General features: G+C 44.8%; 1 protein-coding gene across 1 annotated transcript; it reads left to right on the top strand.

Moving 5' to 3' along the window:
• Window positions 1-587: 587 nt before the first annotated feature.
• Window positions 588-25,536, top strand: AGO3 (argonaute RISC catalytic component 3). Its single transcript, XM_038160694.1, has 19 exons — window positions 588-863; window positions 7,352-7,523; window positions 8,603-8,723; window positions 9,272-9,480; window positions 10,665-10,801; window positions 12,895-13,029; window positions 15,165-15,252; window positions 15,369-15,516; window positions 15,807-15,926; window positions 16,412-16,534; window positions 16,709-16,842; window positions 17,270-17,454; window positions 17,728-17,887; window positions 18,535-18,625; window positions 19,855-20,049; window positions 20,366-20,500; window positions 21,065-21,166; window positions 22,704-22,903; window positions 23,885-25,536. The coding sequence occupies exons 1-19, from the start codon at window positions 845-847 to the stop codon at window positions 23,991-23,993; spliced, it is 2,583 nt and encodes an 860-aa protein (XP_038016622.1). The 5' UTR covers window positions 588-844; the 3' UTR covers window positions 23,994-25,536.
• Window positions 25,537-27,417: the final 1,881 nt, after the last annotated feature.

The following is a 27,417-nucleotide window of genomic DNA, read 5'->3' as shown; positions in this document are numbered from 1 at the left end:
GGTCGGGGCCGTGACCATCCCCGGGGAGCTCGTTCAGGGCCCGGCCACCCTCTGGCTCCCGCAGCCGGGCTCGTTCCGTGTCCCCGGGCCCGGGGCGGGCACAGCGTGCGGGCCGTGCCGTGTCCGTGTCCCGCGCACCGGAACGCTCGGGCGGGCCCGGGGCCTCTTCTGCCGGCTTCGGTGAGGATTAACGAGACATCACTGAGCTCCTCGGGGACCGGGCTGGAAGCCCTCGAAGCCGCCGCACGGGCAGCTGCTGCGGCAAGGAGAAAACGCCGCAGCCATAACGCGTCCTACTCAAACACCCCAACAGCGCGGGGTCGGGAACGACCCCCCGGTGCCTCCGCTCCGACTCCCGCCGGGCTCGTGTGTGCTTTCGCGGTGTCCCGGCCCCGCCATTCCCTGCGGGGCCTGCGGGGCTCCCCCCGCGCCGCCCGGGCCCTGAGGGCTCCTCCGCTCCCGCCGCCTTTCCCGCCTCTCCCGCCGCCGTTGCCGCGGCAACCGCGCCGCTCGCGCGCCGCCCGCTTCCGGCGCCGCGTGCCCTTCCCCCGGAACGGCCGGGGCGCGCGCGGGGGCCGGGGCCGCGCGGGCGGGATTTCCGGCGTGCGGGGCGCGCGCGCGCGCGGCGGGGCGGGAGCGGCCGCGCGAGCCGGGGCTGCGGGGCGGCCACGCCACTTCCGCCTCCGCCGCCGCGTGAGGGGCCGGGAGCGGCACCGGGAGCGCCGGGAATTCCGGGAGCGGCGCCGGCTGCGGCCTCAGCCGGGAGCGCGGCGGAGGAACCGCCGCCTAGCGCAGCCCCGCGCCGGCCGCCGCAGCCCCGAGCGGCTGCGCCCCAGCTCCATGAATGGAAATCGGCAGCGCAGGTGAGCGCGGGCCCGGCGGGGCCTGGCGGGCTCGGGAAGCGGGCCCCCCGCGCCATCCCCCCCAGCTCCCGGTGCCGCGGGGCAGCGGCCGGGCCGGGCCCGTCCCGAGGGGGATCGGGCGGGAGGAGCAGCGGGCAGGGCCCCGGTACCGGGCAGAGCCGGGGCCGAGCCGCTCCGTGCCCTGCTTGCCGTGCCGGAGGTGGCGGAGGAATCGTCGGTATTTCATAACCGGTGTGCCCGGCTTGCGTAACCCGCCCGTGCCGGTGCCCGGGGGACGGAGCCGCAGAGCCCGGCGGGACCGGGCAGCGCTCCCTCGAGCAGCTCCTGCCGGGCACGCACCGGGCACCTCGCCCCTGTGTGTCAGCACGCTGAGTTTTGGGGCTGATTCCTGTGCCTTTGGGGCTGCTGCCTGCAGTAATCGTCCCGAGCTGGTAATTGCCCGGAGAAGCTGTGGCTGCCCCGTCCCTGGGCAGTGGCCAGGGCAAGGCTGGACAGAGCTTGGAGCAACCTGGGCCAGGGGAAGGTGTTCCTGCCCATGGCAGGGTGGAATGGGATGGGCTTTAAGGTATTTCCCAACCCAAATAATTCTGTGATTCTATGAAAATCTTCAAATTTTGGCCGTTTGGCCCTTTTGCCGGGAAGGCATGTGCTCAGTATTTATCAACTTTGTGGTTTAAATGGATTTTGGGGGTTGGAGAAGGAAGTTCTGATTCAGTTTTTGAAGATAACTTATTCCAAATCCGGCAGAACAGTGGAGGAGGGTTCAGGGTTGGGCAGTGTTTAATCAGCAGTTCCCTGGCTGTACCTCGGTGGCAAAGGGAATGTCCAAAGCCAGCTGCAGTTCCATGTCTGTCACCTGAATAGGTACCACAGGTGGTGAAAACACAAGAGTGAGACTGAAGGTGTCACACAAAACGTGCCTTCCCATCTCCATATGGAGATCCTTTTCTAACATACTTGGAGATCTAAGGACAATGATGCATTTGGCTGGAAAAACTCCCTACCTCAGCTGTTGCCTGGCTTGAGGTTGTGATGGGTTGAGAATATTTTAAGGTGCGGGATTTTAACAATCTGGTGGAATTCATATGATGCTCTTCTACACGGTGTTAAATAAGCTCTCATTATAACCTGGTGCAATTGTCGTTGTCTCCTGATGAACAGATTTGCAAGAGGAACCCATAAACGGTTTAGTTTTCCTTTGGGGTGAATTTACCTGTTGTTAGGCTGCAATGTGTTGGATTTTAGCAAAGCTGCTGCAGTGTTCCTGGTGGGCTCAGGCAGTGTCCAGCACGATGGATGGTTCTTCCTATGCCCAGGGAAGTGTTAAGTGCAGTGTTCACGTTCCAGATCTTGGGGTGTTGGAGCAGGAGGACACAAACCATCCTTGGTGGAGCAAATGAGGTTTAAAGCTCTGTCGTGAAAAAGACCAGATGAGCTTTGTTTTCTGTGCATGAAGGGAAAACATGGGATAAAAGAGGCAGAGAGGGGAACAAAGATTGGGTGTGAGCATCCCTGGAGTAAAGTGTGGAAGTGTGTGCCAGGACATCTTGGTGATGTCCTGTTTGTGTGAGAGGCTTAGGGTAAGGAATCTGGGAAGTATTGTGGCTCTCCTGGTCCATGGAGTTTGAACATCCCTGAAAGCAGGAGCAGGATGTGAAGGTGGCTGCTCGGGGCGTGGGTTATGGTGGAACCAAACTGAGGAACAGCAATAAAATGTTCAGTGGGGAAAGTGAAGTGAAGGCAAAGCTGCTCTCAGCACAGGTCAGGCATTGCACTTCCACCGGGAGAATGTTCAGTAGAACTCCAAAAGGCAAGGAGGTTCAACCATCAGGGGACGTTCCATGGTGTAACCACGTTGTTTCAGTGCCATTGTCTTCATTTCCATGTCCTACATTGTTCTTTCTAAGCCCACAGCTTTTTGTGTTAAAAATGTTAACTCGTGTTGGATTGGGGTTTTTAATTTCAGTTTTTAATGAGGCACTGCAGGCATCCTTAATGTTCTGTTTATTTTCCATACGAACTTTGGGCAGAGAAAATCCCGAGAAGTGGCTTTTCTCTCTCTGATTCAGAGTAGGGTTTTGGGAGGCCCATTAAAAGTCCCGTTTTTGTGGGTGTGGTGGAGCAGGGAAGGGGGTGATTCATAGTTGCCTTCAGAAGTTATTCTACTGTGAGATACAGTGGCACATTTCCTCTGGAGTTGCTGTGGAAGTTTTTTGACTCACTGTATGAACCTTACAAATTGTTTCATCCTCAGAGCTTTGCTTCCTCAGCGGTGAAGGTGTCAAAGAGTATTTCTTGAGCTAATTTTTACCTTCCAGATTTTGGTCTGTGGAAATACCATCCAGGGAAAACTCTTGCAGGGTTTGTGTGGGCTGGCACATTGTCTTAGAGCAATTGGGTATTAAGTTCACTATGTGCATATAAGCTGCATTTTTGGGCTTAAAGCATTTTGTAGTTAGATTTTTTTTAATGCTTCAGAAGCATTGATTGTCTTTTAAATTCTCCCAAAACACTCCGGTGCATTTTCTGTAAGTCCATCAGGGCAGAATGAGTTACCACACCAGTATTTGCTTGTGCACTTGGCAGTCACGGAGCGCAGCATCAAAATGTTGGCTTTTGATGAGTTTGAACATGACTTAGTATCCAAAACCTTGAAAAAAACCAAACCCTAAATTGCAAGGAGGAATGTTTAGAAAACATGGATTGCATTACTCATAAATAATGTAACGCCACCCAGCAGGGCCGAGTGACAGAAATGAGGCAATTCATGATTTCTGGCAGACGGAGCTCCGTCATTGAAACCGACGTTTCAATCAAATCTTCTCCATGTATTTTTTTTAATCCACAATTAGGTTATTTTTTGCTAGTGATAAGATTTTCTTAGAGCTCCACAGGCTGGGCCTCTGGGTAGAGGCCAGGGGCCCTGTGAAAGGGAGTCTTTTATTTTTCCCCTCCGTGGAGAGCTCTAGCTCTCTCCAGTGCAGCTCCAGCCTGAGGCTGGGATCGGTTCCACAAATCTGCCTCGTGTTCCTGAGCCAGAGTAAGTTGTATTTACCTGCTCGGGCCTTGGTGATGTGTTTTGGGCTGTTCCAGCACCCATCCAGTTGGATTTAGAACTGTTGTATAAACAAAAATAAAACTACTAAGTTATCTCTGTTATTAGAGTTTGGCTTTACAATGCTGAAGCCACAGTGTGAAAGAGGATAATTTTTTTTCTGGAAGCTTGCTGGGGATGGCCCTTTCTGTAAGGAAATCTGCATTTCCTATTAGCATCCTGCTGGAGATCAGGGTTTTTCTTCATTCTGTAAAAACCTCGTGTGTGCCAGAAGCTGCAGTTTTTAGTACAATGGTGTGTTGGAAGCATTTGGAGGTTTCTGAGCTCCTGCTCGTTGTGCTCGGGCTTTATTCCGACAGGGCTTCTCTGGTTGCTAGGTAGGTGCAGCCAATGTTTGGATGCAGGCCAGACTTGTCCGTGTGCTGGCTGGGCTGCCGAGGAATTGCCGTCCCTTCTGGCTGTGTTTAAGCTTGATTGGAACATCGATACTTCCATGGAAGAAAAGATTCTCACTCAGAGCTCGTTGGAACCGTTGGAGGGACTTCCACGGTGCAGCTGGGGGAGCTTTACGATCCCTTCCAAGTCAAACCATTCCGTGATCTGGAGACGTGCTCCTTTGCTGTACAAAAGCCTTCCAAGAATCTGTCTGAGGCACCACTTTTAGTTCCTGTTTGTGTATTCATTGTTTTCTGTTATAAATCAGTTGAGTTTTAGTGCTGGGAGCTTTGCTGAGCTGGTTTTATGAATTGAGCTCTGAACAGACTCGGTGTGGGGGTTTTACTTGGATTTTTAAGAACATCCTAGGCATATATCTGAAGGGAGCCTACAAGAAAGATGGAGAAAGACTATTTACAAGGCCTGGAGTGATGAGGGGGATGGATTCCCACTGCCAGAGGGCAGGCTTAGAATGGATATTGGGAAAAAATTCTTCCCTGTGAGGGTGGAGAGGCCCTGGCACAGGTCGCCCAGAGAAGCTGTGGCTGCCCCATCCCTGTAGGTGTCCAAGGCCAGGTTGGACAGGGCGTGGAGCAATCTGGGGCAGTGGAAGGTGTCTCCCTGCCCAGGGCAGGGGGTGGGAATGAGATGATCTTTAAGGTGCCTCCCACCCAAGCCATTCCATGATTCTATGGGGTGTACATACCTGGTGCTGTAACGGCAGAGTATTGGTTTCCTTAACACAAAGAAGTTTCTCCTCTCAAATTTGTGGGCAGCTGAGCAGTGCAGAACTCTCTGGAAGCACAGAGGAGCTGCTCCATCCCCTGTGGAGGAGGCCTCACAGTGCTGCTGCTTTGAGAAAGGTTTTTCAGCCTTGACCCACTTTGTTTTTGCAACGGTTAAAGGACTTGAAGGAAAGGATCTGCCACTCGGGCATCCTGTACTCAGCAGAATAATAGTACTTTGAATGTTTTTGGTTTGTGTGTTTATTTCCATGGGCTTGACACAGGCCTCAGGCATGAGGCTGGGTGAGTCACCGATAGATCGGCGGCAGAGCCATCCCCAGAGCCTCGCGCGTTATTTGTGTTTTATTGGGGTTTGAGTCACAGCTTTGGGGCCACTGGCACAAGACTTGCACAACAGAATCTGGCAGGTCTCTTCAAAGCAGGGTCTTCTGAGTGTGTGCCCCTGTATTTGGGCAGTACTGGCATACTCCTGTTTTTTAGTTCAGTTGTCCAAGGGAGCGTATGATTCACACAATAACAGCAAAATAGCTGAATGTTTAAAAATTACACCTGAACAATGTGTAGACCTGCTCTTCTGATTCATTTATTGCTCGCTTAACTCCTGTTTGCCAGAATCTGGGTTCTAACTTCTTCCAGGGTGAGTGGGACACACAAGGCTGACCAGACTCAAAGAACTTTTTGAATGTTATCTTTATTTCATCCGTTTTGTTACTCTCTCCTCCAGATAGGAACTAACTATAAACTGTGGTGTGTATGTCTTCAGAATATTAAAACAAACTGTTGACTTGTTTATGCCACTCAAATGTTTAGTAGTAACTTTTTTGCTTATGCTTATATTCTGCAAATATAGCTGGAGTAAATTCTAGGGCTGCTTTTACTCACGTGAGAGCATTAAAATGAAGGAAAAGTTGAAGAGAGCAGATGCTTGGAACGAGTTTTGCATAAGCAGAGTCTGTGAGCGGGTTTTAAATGATGCTTCTTGCTTTCTGTTTTGTTTTATCTTGTGGCTTCCAGCCAGCCCCACTCAGAATTTTTCAGTAGTTTTCTGGGTAGAGCCAGACAAATGTTACAGAGGAACTTGGCTTTGATGTTCACCTGTTCTCAGGACGTGATTTTCTTCAAGATAATACAGGGTTTTTTACAGAAATTATGGAGATTAATCAAAAGGCAAATAAAAACCATTTTTCCCAGCACTTGACATTTTAACTCTGCTGTGAAAACGAGTGGGCTGGAATCGCTGCCTGCGTCACCGAGTAGGAGGAGAGGGGACAACTTTGCACTACCTCACTCAAATGCTCTGAAAATCAGGACATTTGTACCACGAGTAACTTCTTAAAACTCAGCATTTTGGGTTTGTTGTCGTTCCTTAACTGGAAAGAGGTATTTTAAAGTGGAAATACCAGTAGAAATTCTGGGAAATGGGCTGTGTTTACTAGCGTGTTTGGTTTGTAAGGCATGAGTAATGCAAATCTTGAGTGGAGGGTTCTCACCCAGATGATGCAAAGTAAATTAAATAGATGAGAATGGAACAAATCTGGGCAGGTATTTTAGCTACTTTTCTGCGCTGCATCTCAGTGCAGATTTGGATGTTTCTCTCAGCAGTTCTGGGTGTTCTTCTTTAGCCTATAAGTAATCAAGAGTTTTACAATCCTGTCTTAATCTGAGTCTTTACTCTTCTGGCAAATTGGCTTTATGGGGGCAGTTAGATGGGAGGTAATGGTCTTACTCTTCATCCATTTTCAGCCAGCAAAGTTCAAGAATAATCTGTCTTCCAAGACTAAGCTGATATTGGCACTGAAATGAAGAGTTTATCTCGAATCCTGTGCATCAGTCCAGAGCTACTTCTGTATTTTTGTACTCTGCAGCCACTTGGTTATTACCAGGGTGTTCAGAAAAGACTTGTAAAACTTTCTGCATTGTTTTTGGGGTTGTTTTTGTTTAAGGGTTTGGGTTTTTTTTTCCTTTTTGTTTTGGATTTTTGGTTGGGTTTTTTTGGGAAATCTCCTAAACAAAACTCCTGATTTTATTCATGCTGATCACTGAAGCTCATGAGTAAGAGAACAACCTAGATGTAGGTGGAGGATTAAGAATTGATAATGGGCAAGCGTTTGTTTGGAATTTCATGCTGTTGGAGACAGCTGATCTCCTTTCCTCGAGTGTGCTGGCTCTGGTGCCCCCCGATTGTCCTGGGAGTGGGTTCTGGGATTGTCTGTTGTGCTTTTCTCCTGATCTCTGGGGTTTTTCCTTCGCAGGACCCGTGGGGGCACAGCCCCTGCTCATGGTGCCCAGACGTCCCGGCTATGGCACCATGGGCAAGCCCATTAAACTGCTGGCCAACTGCTTCCAAGTTGAAATCCCAAAGATTGATGTCTACCTCTATGAGGTGGATATCAAACCAGATAAGTGTCCTCGGAGGGTGAACAGGTGAGAAGATGCATTTGTCTTGTGAATTATACCAATAAGAACGTTGAATAACATCACGAGCCATGAAAGGGAGACTTTCTTTCCTTTTCCCCACGTCCCAGCTGGGAGGTGAAAGTGCTGCTGCTCATTCAGCTTGAAGAGGAAGTCAATATTTATCATCTTCCTGAAGTACTTTGGGTTAATATTGCTTGGCCAGGACGTGGTGCCTGGAAGCTGCTGCTGTGCAGGAAGGCTGGTTTGCATGTGCTGAAAGGAAAGTGTTTCCATTCTGTGCCACTGAAACACCAAAGACCTGAAAACACCACTGAAACACTGAAAGACCTCCCAAAGAATTCAGATCCCAAAGGCCTGGTACAGTTGGAGGTGTTCCAAAAGTCTACTGTGTCCCAAAAGTTTTATTTACTCCTCACATCAAGAAGCATTTTTGTAGAAGCTGAAAATTTCTTCATGGTTTTTTAAGTGTAATTTCAGTGCTTGTGTCAGGTTAATCTTTATTGCCATCAATTTATAATAAAGTGAGGGAGGCAAATCTGTAATTGTGTGCAAATTGGATCAGGCTTTTACACAATTTTATAAAAACTCAGGTTATTAAGGACTTAAAGCCAAGCATTTTCTGTTAGGGCATCTCAGGTTTATAACCAGTGTAGGCAGAATTCAAAACTCTCATGGAGGAGCAGATAAACATTGCTGCAGACAGTACAATGAACTGGCAGAGCTTGCACATGGGAGTTTGTGCTGTTTTTTCACTGTACCACTTTGTGGGTTTTTTCCAAGGTAACAGTGTCCTTGTTTTCCATCATAAAGAAGATACAAAGGCCTTGGTCATTTCTAGGAGTTTCTGAAATTATTTCAGTACCAATATTCTCCAGTATCTGAGGATTTGAGTTGATTCTGATTTTATTCTGTAGTGTTTATTTAGTTAAAGTATCTGCAGCACCTTTTGGAATAGCAGTGGGTGTTTATAATTCGCTCAAGTATTGTTTATTGCAACTACTGCAGCAAAACACCTGGGAGTGGGAGCCAGCTGGGGTCTGATCCTTCTTCAGAAACATTTTCAATGTAAATATCCCCTTTTCCAGGGACGTGGTGGACTCTATGGTGCAGCATTTTAAAGTGACAATATTTGGGGACCGTAGACCAGTTTATGATGGGAAAAGAAGCCTCTATACAGCCAATCCACTTCCTGTGGCCACTACTGGGGTAAGATAAGTGGGAAGATGTTATATTTTTACCAGCTTCATAGGAAAGGAAAAAAAAAAACCCAACTTTAAATATTGCTGATTTCAGAAAAGCTGAAGTATCTTACAGTATCTGTACTGAAACTGAGTCCTTCTGATGCATTTCCTGCAAATTCCATTGTATGTAAATGTTCATGTAATAGTTGCATTCAGAACTTCCTGTATAATTTAGTAGCTGCTTTCTACAGCAAAATCTATTAAAACATTTCATTTTACAGACTGTAACACATGATCTGTGGATGAATTGAAAAAAACAAGCCAAAGTTTTTCTAGAATGTATTGCTTTATGATTTGAAGTGACAAAGAGTTATTCTATCCTCTTCTGCTTGGTCGGGGCCCAGTTCTCTTCACTTTGTGCATTTGATAATGTACTTTCCTCAAATGTGCTGTGTCTTCAATATCTGAGGTTTTGAGTCTCTGGCCCAGTTATGGGAAGGAGTGGAATCTCAAGGCTACCAGACTCCAGATTAAAAAGCTGCTTTTTATTTCTTTCTTTTCTGCCCTGGCCAGGTGGATTTGGATGTGACACTACCCGGAGAAGGTGGAAAAGATCGTCCCTTCAAAGTGTCAATAAAGTTTGTTTCTCGGGTGAGCTGGCACTTGCTGCATGAAGTTTTGACAGGAAGAACCTTGCCTGAGCCTCTGGAACTAGACAAACCTATCAGCACTAACCCTGTTCATGCTGTCGATGTGGTGCTACGACACCTCCCCTCCATGAAGTAGGTTCACTGTCTTCCTGCAGTCTGTCTTTACCTGAAGTATCCCCACTGGGAGACCTTCATCCCCATTTCTTCACAGGTGAAAAGAGAAACTGTTCATTCCCCTCTGCAGCTGATCAGGGAGCTTGGAGTCAGTCCTGTACAAGTGTTTCTGTAGGCAGAGCAGGTGATGTGTGTGTTGGAAAAGATCAAGAAACATCAGGCATTTATAAGAGGCCTTCATAGAGATGCTGAGATGTTCCTGTGAGCTGCAGCACTGCTGTCCTGGTTCTGCTCAGCTTGAGCCAAGTGATGGCAGTGCCTGTGAAAAGCAGAGCCTCTTTAATCCATTGGTACACTGTCACCAGTGCACACTTCTCATATCTGCAATACGTGGCTGGGACCAGGTACCTGTCCTAACAAAGTCTCATATTTGTTATTTTATCTCACAACCCTGAAATTTAGAAAAGGCTAATTTTGCTTGATTTGGTCAATGAAAGTTACTTTTGCAGTTTGTTGGCTTTAGGCAGCACGATGGCTTTGCTCTGAGCAGGTTTCTGATAGGTTTCACTGATAGCTCTGCTAGGTTTCACTGTGTGCAGCTGACTCCCAAAAAAAGTGCCCTGTGGTTTTGTGGAATCCAGTGTTCCTCAGCTTCCCCAGATCTGAAGATGTTAGCCTCTGCACTAATGCCTGTGCATTACAAAACAGGAGGTGTGGAGGCTCAGGAGCAGCTGTTTTCTACCTGTGAGAGAAACATCATTTCGTCTAGCTCTGTGTTTCCCCCATAGTTTTTGCTTTTCTCAATGTATCTTGTATTTAAAAGTTCCCTATGAATTAGGAAAAAATATATTTAATGATCAGGCCAGTATAGACAATGCTGTTGTACAGAATCTGCTGTGGTGGAGATTCCACTTTCTTGAAGCTGAAGATCAGGAAGGGTAAGTTAACTTAGTTCTTGATTTGTTGTAAAAACTGAAAGTGGTTTGTGCATTGCTAAAAGTAGTAAATGTTTTTGTCTAAATTTAAAAGCACTGCAAGAGGAACAGAAGCACTCAGGGTATTTTGTTTATACTTGCTTCTTGGCACAGATTGCTGGTGCACAAAATGCCAAAAAATAATAATGCCATGTGTTATAATCTTTGTTACATGAATTCTATGTTTGGAAAACAAGAACATAAATGTGTGGCCACCTGTTTCACCAGGTACACCCCTGTGGGCCGCTCCTTCTTCTCAGCTCCAGAAGGCTATGACCACCCCCTGGGAGGAGGCAGGGAGGTCTGGTTTGGGTTCCATCAGTCTGTCCGACCTGCCATGTGGAAGATGATGCTCAACATCGATGGTAAGTGGAGATTCAGGGCTGAGATTCACACCAGACGTGTATGGCAAGGGCTACCTAGACATTCTAGTCTGTTTTCCTTGCCAGTTGTCATCATGTCAGTGTTTGAGCAGAAATTTAGCTGCCATGTAGAAACCAACCCTGCATAAGAAGGAGTTGCTCTGGGCTTGTTTTCCTGCTTGATTTCAGTATTGGTGCATCCCCAGTGACACAGGCAGGTTGCCTGCACTGTGTCTCTGTGCAGCTGTACACAGTGAGTGGTGCTCAGTACTTCCAAGAAAACTCTGTAAAACATACCCCAAACACTTCTCTGAATAGGGCTGATTGGAATAGGCTTTCTTATGCAAAAGGATAAGCTCTGCAGCACTGGATTGAGTCCCAGATGAATGGATCTGACATCAACTGGTGCCTGTGTCAGACTCCCTCGTCCTGTGAGCACTCAACACTATTTAGTTGTTAAACCCCCATTGAAAGCGTCAGTGGTGGAGATGCAGGTGCTGCCTGAGGTTTTCTCTGCTTTGCATTCAGTTCTCACTGTCTTTGAAATGCTTTATAAACCCAAGGTAAATTGTCTTGCTCTACACTGAGCCCTCCAAGTCAGGTTGTGCTTGGAGCATAATAAAATATTGCAGATGTTGAGCTGTCTTGCTGAAAATTTGCAAGTCCATGTGTTCTGGTTTACGTAAATTGTGGGTGATTCTCGTGTGACTGAAGTCACACAGTTTGTTCTTGTAAAATTGCCTTTCTAACAGCAGCTGTGGTTTCAAAAAAAATGAATGTGAAAATCTCAACCTGTCCCAAAAAGAACCAGTGCTGGTATTTAAATGCAAGGTACTGAGAGAACTGCAGTTCAGGTAGAAGAGGATGAATTTACACCAACTGATAATGTAATGTGCTGTTACTTTGTGAGACAAGTTTTTCTTACCAGCAATAGGAAGTGCAGTAGTAACTCTTGGAGTGGAAGTTTTTCAGTCCTTGCTGTGAATGAGAAATTTGAAGCCCTTTGTAAGTGGTGATTCACAGAGCTGTTGTTCTGTTTCCTTGTTTGAGGCTGTGAAATTGTCTTCAAATCCCATCACTGGAGGTTTTTCAGTTGTTCAGTTGGATGAGGTTCTCCATGAAAGTGTTGCTGTGGGAGACAACCCACACGCTGCCAGGGTGGGGAGAGTGAGGATTTGGGGTCACTCAGAAATCTGGAGCAGTCTCAGGCGTTCCTGGAGGTGTTGGTTGATGCCTCATGTGAGGCTGGTAGGCTGCTCAAGTGACACATGTCTGAGGAATGTTGGGTTGTATGAGCACAGATGTGTGGCATGTTTGGTACTCGAGATCTGGAAAACTGATAAATGCTTCTTGAGTGTTTCTGTTCTGTTGTTGACATTTAAAGTTTGAAAGGTGTGGAACAGTTTGTGTCTGAGCTCTGTCTAGTCCCACCTCACCTTTCCTGACAAAAGTGTTGTTTTAGTTGCTTCTAACTTTGTCAAGAAGGCAATTTATGATCTTCCTTGCATGGAATAAGTCAGCTGTCCTGCTTAAAAACAGTCTATTGTCCCTTAAGGTGATTGTGTCATTAGCATGTGGGGAGGGTAAGAGATTTGAGTAGATCAAGGCTTCCACTCCCCCTACACCAACACAATTTGTGCATAGTCAAAATAGTGCTCATGTCTACACCAGATATTGTTTCAGTAATTGAGCAGATTGTGTAACTGACAAAATTACATTGCATGTTGAGTTATGTTAGCTTTTAATATCCCAAAGTCTGTGGTAGAGAGATATTAATCCTATCTCTGCAGCTTCATCCAGAGGTAAAAGAGAATGTCTCTCTGGGGTGTTGCAGCTTTCTAGAAATAAATGTTCTCTGGGGGAAAAACCCTTTTAAACCCCTGAAATTCCAGGTAGTAGCAGCATGACTGTACTGGAGACAGATGTGTCACTGTAGACTTTCTGCTGGCTTTTTGATATTTTACTCTTGCAGAACTCAGTGTTCTGTTTCTAAATGTGCCTGAGGTTTACATGGAATTCTAAGAAATATTGATGCATGAACTGCTTCACAATACCTTGACTGGATTTTTTTACACTTCATATTTTGCTCTTTGTAGTTTCTGCCACTGCCTTCTACAAAGCACAACCCGTAATTCAGTTCATGTGTGAAGTCCTTGACATTCATAATATTGATGAACAACCAAGACCTCTGACTGATTCTCATCGGGTAAAATTCACCAAAGAGATAAAGGGTGAGTAGAAATGGGTTGCTTTTGTCCCAGGTAACACAGTAAAGTTAATTCTAAGGGAGTTGTTTTAACTGGGAGCCTGTTTAACATGGATCAGAAAGGCCTGGAACTGCCAAGAGAATTGTAGTATCCATGTGTATAGCTCTAAGCCTGAGACAAACAATGCAGCTCTGCAGAAATGGGAGCTGAAAAACATTCCCAGTGGCTTAGAGGGAAAGAGGGAGCATGTTGTTCATTGCCTGGACAGAGGTAAGTGGCTGGTGCCAACCTCTCCTAACCCAGGGTCCCTGAGGCCACCTGGCATTGTGTGTGGGCTCCTGTTGTTTCAGTGCTGTGGCAAAGTGAACATTGATTTCAAGGCTAACATTGATTCTTTGAAATAGTGTTGTTATAGTGGATTTTAATAACTAATTGCCTTGTGGAAAAATAAGTACCACTTGCAGCTGAAGGCCAAATTCCATTCCAAAGGAATTGCATAAGCTGCTGGTTTGAGTGGTTTCACTCCATATATGCTACTTGGGTTTGTATTTTCCCATATCCTTCATTCCAGTGTAATTTGCAGAGAGAAAAGCCTTGGAGTAGCTCAGCTCTTAAACACTTGATGCAAGATTAGACTCTACTGAAATACTGGGCAGCTAAAAAGTAAATTTGAACTGTAGTCATAAAGAGATGTGCTCACAGAAGAGTCATGACTGAAAAATCATAGAATTTATTTTGTACTAGTCCTAACATGCCCCCTTTTACATCTGCCTGTCTTTATTCTGTAGAGCAGGTAACTGGAGGTTGAGAAACTGCCTCTGCTTGATCTCAGGTGCCTCAGAGGCTCTGTTACCATAATCAGAAAATATTGAAAGTTATCCCTTTGCTCTCAGACTCGTCTTTGCTGCTGTAGAGTCTGAGAGCTCCAGCCAGGATGTGACCATGTACAGCAAAACAAGCCCTGCATTAGAGCTGGCTGTGTGTGACAGCACTGGGGGAGGGCACTGCCTTGGTAGTGTCACAGCAGAGTAATGACAGAGCAGGGAATGGGTTCCAGGTATCTCTGTGTTCATCAGCCCTTGTCTGTGGTCACAGTGCCCCATGGTTTCTTTTCTCTATTTTCTCTTAGTGCCGTGTCAGGGCAGTGGTGGTTTATTTTTACTCTGAGTAATACTGATGTTCTTGATGCAATTAGTGTTGTCAGAGAACAAGGAGGTACAGTCAGTGCTGCTTTGTGATGTCTGTGTCCCCTGTAAACTGAACACAGTCTGGTACCTGGGGACCTGATTTTGGGTGGTGTTCACTCAGTGGTCCACAATCCACACGAGCATCAAGAGGATGAGCCATCCAATTGCTCTCTCACAGGCCTGTAGTGCTAGACTTCACTAAAATTAGACTTTACTACTGGAGGTGAATCCTTTGAATACCCAGGCTTTGTTTTTAGCTGCTTTCTGTCCCGTGGAGCTGGGGAGGGACAGCAGCGTGTGCATGCTGTGCAGCCCTCGTGTGATAAGCTCAGTGCTCCCAGCAGATGTTGAGGCTGCTCTGTGTGAACAGCACAGCGTGTGCACAGTCACAGCAACAGCCCCCAGAGCCTCCTGGAGCTGCCACTGTCATGATTATCGTGGGCAGAGATAAGTCTGGAGAGGCTCTGGTGTGTAGGCTGGGTGCTTTGAGACGAGATTCTCAAAATGCAAAATTAAAACTTGGTCAGTGAAATTAAAGAAAATTACAGGATGAATGTGGATACAAAGCTGTATCCACGTTTGTGGATACAAATGATAAAGTAGAAACCTGGTTTTGTCCTTTTAATTTCAGTTCTATTGGAACTGATAGCTTGGAGAGATGTACAAGAATAAGAACATGAGGATATGGTGAAAACTGCTGTCCGAGTTCAGTCAATGCTTTTTAAATGAAATTCAGAAGACATTGAACATTAAATATTTTACATCATGATTTATTTGTGAGGATAATCATCAGGATTAGTCAGAACTCAAATTATAATGAAAGTAAAAATATTGGGCGAATAATAATTTCTTTGTGCTATTTGATGCTGACCCTAAAGCTGTTATGTTCTATCATTTAAAACCTTGTGTCTCCTGTGTACATGTTTATGTAGTTATGGCATCAGGGTGTTTTTTTTTGATGCTTTTATGCAGGTCTAAAGGTAGAAGTGACTCACTGTGGGACAATGAGAAGGAAGTACCGTGTCTGTAACGTAACGAGGCGGCCTGCAAGTCATCAAACGTAAGAGCATGAAATGTGTGATAGTTTCACACTGAGTAACAGGACCTGATATTTCGTTCATTCTGGGATGATGTTATTTGACAAATAATATTTTACTAAAATATCTGTCTTCTCAGCTTTCCTTTACAGCTAGAAAATGGCCAGACTGTGGAGAGGACAGTAGCACAGTATTTCAGAGAGAAATACAACCTCCAGCTGAAATACCCTCACCTTCCTTGTCTGCAAGTGGGACAGGAACAAAAACACACCTACCTGCCTTTAGAAGTAAGAGGCTTACTCTGATAGATCAGCTGGGTTTGGGTAGGTTCTATCAGTTTACAAAACATTGAGAATCTATGCTCTTTGCAATACAAAGAGTTTACATGTTCATCACTCTTCAATCTCACTAAACACTGTCTGCATCCTACCATGCTTTGAAGTGTGGAAATACGAGAAGGAACAGGCAGTTGTTCAAACACGTTGGGGTTTATAGTGGCAGCTACTGTCCTGTGTGTACAGTGTGGTGTGATCTGAGTGCTTCTGGTGTGAATTCATGCTTCTGACTTGCCCTGCAGGTGTGTAACATCGTGGCTGGCCAGAGGTGCATCAAGAAGCTGACAGACAATCAGACATCAACCATGATAAAAGCTACAGCCAGGTCTGCCCCAGACAGGCAGGAGGAGATCAGCAGATTGGTGAGTGCCCCAATCCCAGCTCCATGGGACACTGCTCAGGGTGACACTGGGCTGGATTACATCCGTGCAAAACTTCCTAGGCTTTTCATTCCTTCTTGTCCTTTAACTTAACAGATTTTAACTGCTTTTTTAATAGGATTTATTTTAAATGGCATTTAATGATAGCATGAGTCCATAGTACAGGCTCTTACATTGCATCATCTCAACACTTAATTTACTGTGAGGAAATGCTCAAAAAATGCTTTTGAATGAACAAACTGAAAATGAGCACTTGAGTAATGAAGGGAACAGAAATGACCACATCCATTGGATCTCATGGTAGTGATTGTTTTCATTGGGGATGGGTTGATAGTGTTGAGCAGACATGTCTAAGCCTTTTTCCATGAAATTGTTGTAAGAACACTTCTGCAATGTTCCTGTTAGCCTATGGTTTATTATATGGATTATAATCAGATACTTCTGTAACATGGAAAAATCTCTCCTAGGTGAGAAGTGCAAATTATGATGCAGATCCATTTGTCCAAGAGTTCCAGTTCAAGGTGAGGGATGAGATGGCCCATGTGACAGGACGTGTGCTCCCAGCCCCGATGCTGCAGTACGGAGGACGGGTGAGGCTTTGGCTTTTCCTCTGCTTTCCATTTTGAGGAGTGATTTCCTGTACACTTTGACTCTACAGGGATCAGACTATGAATAATAAACTCCTCTTTGTTATCCTGAAACTGCAAATAGCACCGACTGCTTCTTTTCAGTCACTTGAATGTCTGTTGCTTTTGTTTCCCCAGAATCGAACCGTGGCAACACCAAGCCACGGCGTGTGGGACATGAGAGGGAAACAGTTCCACACTGGGGTGGAGATCAAGATGTGGGCCATAGCTTGCTTTGCAACACAGAGACAGTGCAGAGAAGAAATTCTGAAGTAAGGCATGTTGTGGTTCAGGCTTTGGACTGTTCTCTTAAAGAAGTGAAACATGAATGTAGGATTACAACGAGCATTTTACCTGGGTTTAATGTGAGATGTTAGGATGAGAATCTGGGCTGGTTTGCTTCCATGCTGGAAGCTACAATCAAAGCACTATACTGGGTACACCGTGGGTTGTTTGTCTTGTAAAATCACTGTATATAGTCCCTTCTGACACCTTGAACAAAGTACTGTCTAGACTATTTTTTAGCCCGTTCTGGCCTGTGGTGTTTCACAGCTGTATACCCTTCACATAACAAACATTTTTTAAATGCTGCTTTAAAAACTATTTGGAATCATCCTCCTTTGACGACTCTGTCCCTTTGTGCTTTGATTATTGTGTCCTGTTGCTGCTGCAAAAATCCAAAAATCTGCTCCTCCGCAGGGGTTTCACAGACCAGCTGCGCAAGATCTCCAAGGACGCCGGCATGCCGATCCAGGGCCAGCCCTGCTTCTGCAAGTACGCCCAGGGTGCAGACAGCGTGGAGCCCATGTTCCGACACCTCAAGAACACCTATTCAGGGCTTCAGCTCATCATCGTCATCCTGCCAGGGAAGACGCCTGTGTATGGTAAGGGCACACCTCTGTCTTTACCTCTTCAGTCAGGTGTCATTCGGAGAAATCTGCTGCCCAGCATATGTTAAAAATTACTCAGAACCATCCTTTAGGTATTAGACACTACTGTTTTGTGTCTGGAGATGAATTGGAAGCAGGTCTGAGTACGCAGATAAGTTAGAAGTTACTGCACGGTTTGTACAGTAGAATTATTGTGACTTATCTGAGATCAAAATGCAGCAATAACCTCAAATGGACTCAAGTTGTCTCGTTGTGTTTGCTTCCCAGCGGAGGTGAAGCGCGTGGGAGACACGCTGTTGGGAATGGCCACACAGTGTGTTCAGGTCAAGAACGTCATTAAAACATCTCCACAGACCCTCTCAAATCTGTGCCTGAAGATTAATGTTAAACTAGGAGGAATCAACAACATCCTTGTACCTCATCAACGGTAAGACTCTGCAGATTGTGTTGGATTTTCTTTTAACAGATGTGGTTACGTTTGCTCCTTAGCACCCAAAATTTAAATGTGGCCACGTTTTAAATTAAAATAGTCTTCTGATAATAGTATGTGGTATTTGAAGTAGAATTAAATTCCTTCCAGCAGAGGCTCACAGTGGTGGTTAGCCTGTGCTGTAGGTCTTCAGCCAAGGTTCTTGTCAAATGTTTGATCAGTATCAAAATTGAAATGAGGAACAGTTGTGTGAGGAAAAATATTTTAATGGCAGTATAAGACCATCCTGCTGCTCAAGTCCTGCAGACCAGTATAATGTGTGTGCTGGTGCTGTAGCTCAGTGGGACTCGGGGGACCCCCAGGCTCACGTGGGGCCTCTGAAGCCCCCGGCTGTGCCGCTCCGCTGCAGCCCTGGGGCTGCTCCCCACCAGAGTCATGCCCCAGTTCTGGCAGTGTGTTTGCAGTGTGTTTTGGGCTCTGCTGGGGAGGGTTCCAAGTTCACCTCTCGTGCACAAAGATCCCATTGTTGAGCCTTGGCCCGGGTACCTGATAAGGCTGAGACAGAAACAACCCCCACGGTGAGCGATGACCTTGTGGCAGCTCTTCAGCTACGAGTGTGACTTAGCACTTTTTTCTTTTTGAAGACCTTCTGTGTTCCAGCAGCCAGTGATCTTTTTGGGAGCTGATGTCACTCACCCTCCAGCTGGAGATGGGAAGAAGCCTTCCATTGCTGCTGTAAGTTTTATTAAATTTACATGGTGTTTTTTCATTGTGGGTAAATGTTAGAATAGTAAGTGCAACTCATGGACTATGTCCATATCAAATATCTTTCAGGGCTTATGCCAGTTCTTTGTACACATTCCCAATGATATTAAAAATCATGTATTTAAAAGAAAAAACTGCCTTATACTTCAGAGTCGTTCCTTAGCTCTTTAATTTTTAAATCAAGGTAAAATGGCATTGTTAAATAATATATTTCAACAGAAATATTCTCAAGGAAATAACACAGCTTGGTGGCGTTAGCTATGGGAATAAATCACACAGGACTCCATTTTCTTCATGGTGGAAAAAGCCCATTCTTTATTCACATAACTCCTTTTTATACAGTTTTACAGACCTCGTGTGTGACTCCAATTGGTTAGTAGTTTTCTTGCCAATTACTTTATTGGTTAATTACAAGTTGTTACCCTGTATTCATTGGTCACTCAAACTCTCCGTGTGTACCTGCAGGGAAGGTTTGTGAGTGCTAGTTTTCCTTTCTCTATCTAACGGTGCAGAAACAGTTTATCCAGGTGCTAGTTGTTTTTTACCCACGGATAGATTGTTATGTTAACAAACTGCTCACACCAGGATTACTTTCACATAGGAACCTGCAAAATGCTAACTTGACTTAGAAGAAATGACAGGCCAGCCAGAGCAGGCCTGATTTTATGAGGCCTTTCTTTATGCTTCTTCTTCCTTACTGCAACACTTAGCTAGTGACATTTTTTGGTTTTTTTTTAAAGGAGAAAAGTGTCATTAAAGGCCTGGTTTGGCAGAAATGTTTTTGATATTTCTTACCTTTTGTGTTGGTACAGTCCAGGAACTCAAGGTGGTGATTGGAGGCTTGGTCAGTCCTCTCCTACTTTGTCCCCTTGGTATTTTAGTTGCCATTGATTGCAGGAAACTGCATCTGTGTTTAAAGTAACTAAGGGAAGCTGAGGTTTTTCTCAGTATTAAAGGTGAGAAAATGTCTGTCTGGATTATAAAAATATGCCTTAGTAAGAAGCCAAGTTCTGTTGGTGCATTTCAGGATGCTTGGTGGAAAAGGTGTTAAACCTGTACCAAGTACAAATTCCTGTTGAAAGTGTTACTGTGGTTGTTGTTTAGCACAAACATCTTGTACTTGCTGCTCTTGGCTTTTTTTGGTTTTGTTTTGGCATCGATTTGAGCTTGAAGCCTCCCCTGCTGCACTCTCCCCACAGGTTGTAGGCAGCATGGATGCTCATCCCAGCCGGTACTGTGCCACGGTGAGGGTCCAGCGGCCCCGGCAGGAGATCATCCAGGACCTGGCCTCCATGGTCAGGGAGCTGCTCATCCAGTTCTACAAATCAACACGGTTCAAGCCCACCCGGATCATCTTCTACAGGGACGGGGTCTCTGAGGGACAGTTCCGACAGGTTGGTTCAGTTGTGGGTTTGAAAGATTCTGTTACTCCGTAGTAGCTGCAGCTCTTGTTTTGTAGTGTTTGAGTTGCTTACATTTACACAAAATCATTGAAAATTTCTTCATCTTGTTGGGTAAGAAGAGTTGCAGCTGTTTTCCTGTCTGGGAAGGAGAAGTCTTCAAATTTGGGGAATCACATATCTCTAAGTGCTTTCTGAGATTACCAGTTGTGTGCCAAAGTTGTACCTGTGAACTACACTGAGCTAGTAGGTGTTGTGTGTAGAATGCAGGGGAAGGAAAACCTAAACTCCTCTGTTCTTGTGCTTGCAGGTTTTATATTATGAACTGCTGGCCATTAGAGAAGCCTGCATCAGTTTGGAGAAGGATTACCAGCCTGGAATAACCTACATTGTGGTGCAGAAGAGACATCATACACGGCTGTTCTGTGCTGACAGAACAGAAAGGGTAATCACTGCCCTCTGAGGAGCCTTTTGGGAAAGCTTCATGAGGAGCCTTTAGGCTGCTGGAGAAAATATTAGCGTGGGCTTCTGTCCATCTGGTTGAATGTGCATGCAGGGAAGTGTTGATTGATAAAATGGGGCCCCAAATTGAGAAATCATTGGCCTTAAGTCTGTTAAAAACCCCCACAACATCACATTGGGGCTAAAATCCGTGTGACTACTCAGGACCAATCTCCAGCACTAATAGAAGAAAGTACAAAATGGTGGAACCTTTTTTCTGAGTTAATCAATCCAAACTGAAGCTGACAATTCTAAACACAAATGTCTGCAGCTCCTCAGTCTGAGCTGGGAAGTTCTGATGTGCTGGAGGTGCAGTGTTGTGTAAGGTGCTGGAGAGCCATCCAGTGTCCTTGTCACACCCCCAAGGCTGATGTAGTGGCACATTCCAAACAGTTCTGTGGCACTTGATGTGCAGAAACCTTGCCAGTGGTGAATAGAAACTTGTACTTTTCATTACAGTTGAGCTGTATGAACAGCTGAGGCTGCACTTACCAAACCTCTTCTCTAGGTCGGACGAAGTGGCAATATTCCAGCTGGGACAACTGTAGATACAGACATCACACACCCCTACGAGTTTGATTTTTACCTCTGTAGCCATGCTGGAATACAGGTATGGATGCTTTGTGTAAGTAAATGTGAATTTAGAACAAATAGTTTTCCTTCTTTTCGTGACACCTGTTTACAAAAAGTTACTTAGCAGGGAAATGTTCTTTTAGCTCAGTTTTATCTGAGATAAAACATAATTATGAGATTTAGAGGAGGATTTGCCTAACAGGTGGTCTCTGCTGCACATTTAAATTTGCACTGATGATAAGTGTTGCTTTTTAAAGTTTGTCTTTTCGTGACACCTGTTTACAAAAAGTTACTTAGCAGGGATATGTTCTTTTAGCTCAGTTTTATCTGAGATAAAACATAATTGTGAGACTTAGAGGAGGATTTGCCTAACAGGTGGTCTCTGCTGCACATTTAAATTTGCACTGATGATAAGTGGTGCTTTTTAAAGTTTGTTTTTAAGAGATCACTTTATTTTGTAACATTACTATTTCTAAAACAATATTTCAAATTGTATCAGGCTATTGCTTAAAATATTTTTTTTAAAAAATTGACTCTTTAAATTTTTGTCATGTGAGTCTGACCACATTGTCATCAGTTTTGCTTGGGTTGGCTGGGTATGACTTCTTTTCCAGTTTTGAATTATTTCAATGGGTTTTTTGTCAACCTTTACACTGTGTCTGAGCAAGCTGCTTTCTGGCCCCGTGGAAGAAGATTTGTATCAAAGTTGAGGCAAAATGCTGGGTGTAGTTGCAGCTCATTGTGTTTAATATAGCGAGGCATAAAGAACCTCAACTAAATTGATACTCCAGATATATTTGTTTCAAAAGGAGAGACTTGTAGCTTGGCTGAAGCACAGCTATTTACCCAATTCAGGTGCACTGTAAGATTTAACTTGAGTTTCTAGTGTTCATACTTGCAGTTAGGGTGCTCAGGAACTGGAAGGATTTAAAAGCACTGGGTGTTTCTCTGGGATGTTTTGTGAGAAACAGTTTAATTGAAGGTAGGTAAAAGGAGCTGTAATTGTGGTTTAGTCATGTTGGGAGCAGATGCTGATCACTGAGGCTTATGTAGAAGGGGTTTTATCCAAGCAAGAACATCTAGAGCAATATAATCATGTATATGTTAGACTTACTTGTCGTAATACGACACGAAATGACGACATGGACACTGCTGCTCTCCAGGTGAACAAAAAAGAGGGACCTTTATTTTCTGACTCCAACATTTATAGTTTTTCAAAAGTGACAGTGGATTGGAGGGTGACAGTGCCACCTCTCCAATGACACTGGACAGACCAAGAGTCCATCAATTCTCTCCTCCTCCATGAAAGAATGTAAAACATAAGTTATTTACAGAATTGTGTGTGAGAAAATTTGTTACAAGAATGCAAACATCAGAAGGCTTAGCAAAGTCTTAAAAAATTAGGGGGTGACACTTATTCATCTTTAAATACATTTGGGCCTGACATAAAGCTGAACTCGTTCAGCTGCTGTTCCGTAGGAGTTCACAGTAGATAACCAGGCCCTTTCTGAACATCAACACCTGGCTTGTTTATGGAAACCCAGACAAGTGACCCTCCATCCCCATCTCTGCAGGGAACCAGCCGTCCCTCCCACTACCACGTCCTGTGGGATGACAACTGCTTCACGGCGGACGAGCTGCAGCTGCTGACGTACCAGCTGTGCCACACGTACGTGCGCTGCACCCGCTCCGTCTCCATCCCCGCGCCCGCCTACTACGCTCACCTGGTGGCATTCAGAGCACGCTACCACCTCGTGGACAAGGAACACGACAGGTACGTCACGGGCTGTGCTCAGGGTTTAGTCCCCACTGCTCTCATCCACTGTCAGACCTAAAGCCACCTGGCTGCGGGTGATTCCCGCTCGGTTTTTGTCACCTCTAGGACTGATGTTAAGATCATCGCTCCTGGCAGCTGCTGCTCTGCATCAGACCAGAGTGGGTTGGTGGATTCTACTGAATAACACTCAGATGAAAAGAATTCAGTTACTGAAGTATTTTGTTATGACTTTGACGTGGTCTGAGGCAATCAAGCCACCGATTTAATTTTTTTGCTTTAGGATCGGAGTAGTCATGAATGAACCAAACGTTAAGTGCTTCCACTTACCTAACTCTGTACGTCAGAAATATTTTATAGCCTTCAAGCCATCAATTTTTTTATAAAAGGCTTATTTTTAGATGAACAAGCTGAGCAGCCATGGTGAAGAGATTTATCCAAAGCCTCAAGGTTGCTGTGTGAATATGAGAGTTGACATTTCTCAGTGTCCAGTTCTGTCACTGGTGCTGTGTTGGCGAAGGGTCTGGAGAGTCAGTCCCATGGGGAGCAGCTGGCGTGGCTCAGCCTGGAGAAAAGTGGCACCTTCTCAGTCTCTACAGCTCCCTGACAGGGGGGTCCAACCAGGGCTGGTTTGGCTTCCAGGGAGCAAGGGACAAGTAAAGAGGAAACAGCCTCGTGCTGTGCCTGGGGAGGGTCACACTGGACGTCAGGAGGAATTTCTCCATGGAAAGGGTGGTCAGGCATTGGAAGGGGCTGCCCAGGGTGGTGGTGGAGTCCCCATCTTGCAGGTGCTCACGAGCAGCTGAACGTGGCACTCCGTGCTCTGGGCTGGGTGATGAGGTTGGGGTGGGTCACAGGTTGGACTCGACCTTAGAGGTCATCTCCAACCTCAGCGATTCTGTCAAAGAGATGCGAAAGCAGCTTTTTGATCGGAATTAATACAATTTACAGCCCTGCCTGTCTCTCCCTCGTTCCCTGCAGTGCTGAAGGGAGCCACGTGTCAGGACAGAGCAACGGGCGAGACCCGCAGGCCCTGGCGAAGGCTGTACAGATTCACCAAGACACCTTACGCACGATGTACTTCGCTTAAGTCAATGACCCGGGAGACACTCACGGAGAGGAGAACTGAGAACTTAAGCCACATACAATGTATGTTTCCAGGGGGTTGGTTTAGGGGCTGTGCCTCCCATCGTGCTGGAGCTGACGCTGTGCAGGGGCGAGAGGCTCACCCTTAAATTGACACGAGGAAGATTGTTTACTTCATCCAGGAACACAGCACTATTATGCAATATGAAACCAGCCAACTGCTTTTTTGGGGCGGGCTCCTGTGGGAAGCCACCGCCATCATTTTTTTTTTAATTATTATTTCTCGTAGTTTAACCCTCTTCTGCCTTTACCTCAAGTTGCTCGGCAGCACAACTATTGTTGCAAAAAAAAAAAAAAAAAAAAAGATAGTAATAATAAACTAAAATCTATTGTGTAATTTAAAACAAAAAACAAACCACCTTTTAGAAACAATCACAGTGATTGTTTGGAGAAGGGAAGTGTGCAAAAAAGAAAATAAGTTTTTAACCCCCGTGCATTGAGGAATCCTTGTCTCAGTATTGCCATCGAGCAATATGAACATATCCAAGTGCATTGGAATGTACAGCACTAGCTAGGTAACAGTGAGGGGGGGAAGATGTTTTGCACACTAATCCAATAATTTGAACCTAATTTAGCCAATGGCTGCCTTTGTGTCTTTTCTCACAGCTTTGGAGTTCTCAGCTCCAAGAGTTCCCTTTCAAAAGCAATCCAAGAAGCTCGTGGTTCATGTGCAGGCAGTAGTGACCCAACTCTTCTTGCTCCCTGGGGGAATTTACTAAAGCTGCTGTTTTACCTAGTCCAAAAGTTTCAATTTTTTCCTATCTGGCAAGTCAAATCTGTTGAAGCCTCACGTGAGATCTGATGTCCCAGGTTTTCTGGGATGGCATACAGTAACCACCAGAACTGAAACTTTAGAGCTAAGGTCTTTTTGGAAAAAAAAGAAACCTGCTACTTTACTTGCTGCCTCTCACACCTTAATGTGATTCATATGTATGTGTGTTTGAAGTTTAGCTTCCTTTTGTTTCTTTTATATTTATTAGAGTAATAATAATGCTTTAATTTAATTATTACAGAACATATGGTCAACATCAACTTTTATTTTTTAGAAATGTAATCATGTTTATTTTTAAAAAAAAGAAACTGACAACTTGTTTTGCTATCTTTTAGTGCAATAAGCATTCTAAAGAAAAACTGTGTCCATTGAGCTGTACTGAAGCAGTGTCTGTACCACGGACCGTGGGAGAATGGACACCTCCAGGATTTTAAAAGGACAAAGTAAAAGCCTTAATTTTGAAAGGAAAGTTTTATAGTCAGAAGGAATCTTGAATTTTCCTTTTTTAAATCAAAAAAAAATACAAAAAATGCTTCTAGACTTCTGCAAGCTTTACTTGTCGCTGCAGTATTTTGATTTAACAAAGGAATTGGCCTTATTTTTGGCTTTGAAATGTGGAGCATATTTGAATTAAATGGAAAGGGTTTTGTATTAAGATCTCAGTTTTTACATGCTTAGTTAAACCTATTTGACATCAGTAAAATGTCTGGAATTAATAAAAGTTTTTAGGCTTTTTTCCTCTTTGATAGTGACTTTCCTTTTAAAATTAAGTTATTATTGGTAACTTCATTTCACTTTGCAAATAAAGAGGGCTGGGATAGTTCTAACATGTTAAATCACAAAATGTGAAACAAACCAATGGGACTCTTTCATTCCACTTTAAAACCAATGTTTAAGATGTCAGAGACGAGCATTTATTCAACGAGGGGACTGGGGAGTTTTGCACTTTGTAAACTCGTGAACTGCATTTTTGACTGTTTTTATTTGCACTGGTTCATAGTATATTTACTGCAGCTGTTTGTATGGGCATTGCTGTGATCCCAGCCCTCCCGACCTCCACCTGCTCTCACATGAAAACCTGGTTGGTCTAAGTAGCTTCTCTCCTCATTCTCACCAAATCTGCTGTTTGCCAATATACTGTATTTTGAGCCTAAAATCTGAGCCCATTTTGCTTCACCAGGCATGAACCCCCTTTTTTCTGCCAGAAAAACCAAGTACTGTATTTTGTGCGTTTGTATATTGTATGGAAATGTCCATAGTGCTGTTCACAACACTGTCTGCAAGAGCTTTACTAACAGCTGGTGTAGATACCTATTTTATCTCTCTAAACCAAGGAAAATCATGTAAAAGACTAACTTGGCAAAGCTAAAACTGCACTGGAAACAGTGGTGGGGGTGGGCATTGGCTGGGGGTGCTCGGTAGGGGTGGCTGGGGGGCTCAGCAGGCCCTGAGGAGTTGGGGGTCCCACTCAGAGTGCCCTGTCCCTGCGGGTGCCTTTGGACACCCCTGGTGCAGGGAGGGGGTTGTGACAGAGTTCTTTGAGCGAGGTGGTTTCTCAGTGAGTCTCTCAGATGTTTTTCCCAGTCTGTGACCTGACACTTTTCTCCTAAAGCTCTCTCAGTAGCAATGCTGTTTGTAAAAGGTTTGGCTTAAGCTTTATACAGAAATTTCTTTTGAAAACAGAGGACTTTTTTTTTTAAAAAAAAAAACCTATTTTACAAAGAGTTCTTGTGGACTTCTGGCATTTAGCTGAAAATTCCTTTTTACAAAGCCTTCTAGCTCTCCTTTCAAAGCTGCTTCTCACCCTGCCCACGCTCGGTGACTCGGATTTGAGAAGCTTTTCTGCTCACTACTCTCACCAAAAACTAAAGAAACTTCATTGGCAAAGTGACTTCAGTTGTCAAGGTAACATTGTACCTGGTTTTCATGTGAAGAGTATTTGGAAGTTTTAATCTCTCTTCTTGGTTTTGCAAATATCTACGTCAAGTGCCGATACTTCTTTGTATTACGATATCAAGTTACTGACGTTGTGAGGGCCACACATTTATGATGCTGTAGCTGCTATATTTATTTAAATGGAGATGGACAATTACTGCACTAAGGAATGAGGAGAAAAGCAAGGAATCAAGGATAGTTAGATATCTTCGTTTTTTTTCAAAAGAGAATTAATGGTGTGAAATATCAAGTGTAACAAAGGGTGCTGTCATTTTAACTGAGATTAAATAGCCAGATATTCTTCTTTTGTTTAAAAACATATATATTTTGATGTTTGCAGTTTGGGGGTGGGGGGTCGGGATAAATGGTACCTCATCTGTGGTGGCAGTTTCCAGTATATTTTCAGAGTATATGGATTTCTTTTATTTTTGTACCTGCTCTCCTTGAAAAAGAAAAAAAAAAAAATCTCAAATTTTATGTGCTGTTTGAGGAAATCTTGAGTGGCACAGCAGATCCCCCTCTCCAGCCAAGAGCTGGCTGTGGATAGTCCAAAGAGGGATATGGGCACAGGCTGATGGCTCTTCTTGCTTTGCAGACACCGGCCTCGGGTTTCTGCCTGTGGAGAAAAGCAGTTCCCATCTCCTCAGACACCGAGACCTCA

This window comes from Motacilla alba, chromosome 23 (assembly GCF_015832195.1).
Source record: "Motacilla alba alba isolate MOTALB_02 chromosome 23, Motacilla_alba_V1.0_pri, whole genome shotgun sequence".
NCBI lineage: Eukaryota > Metazoa > Chordata > Aves > Passeriformes > Motacillidae > Motacilla > Motacilla alba.
This window is presented reverse-complemented; position numbering and strand designations above follow the sequence as displayed.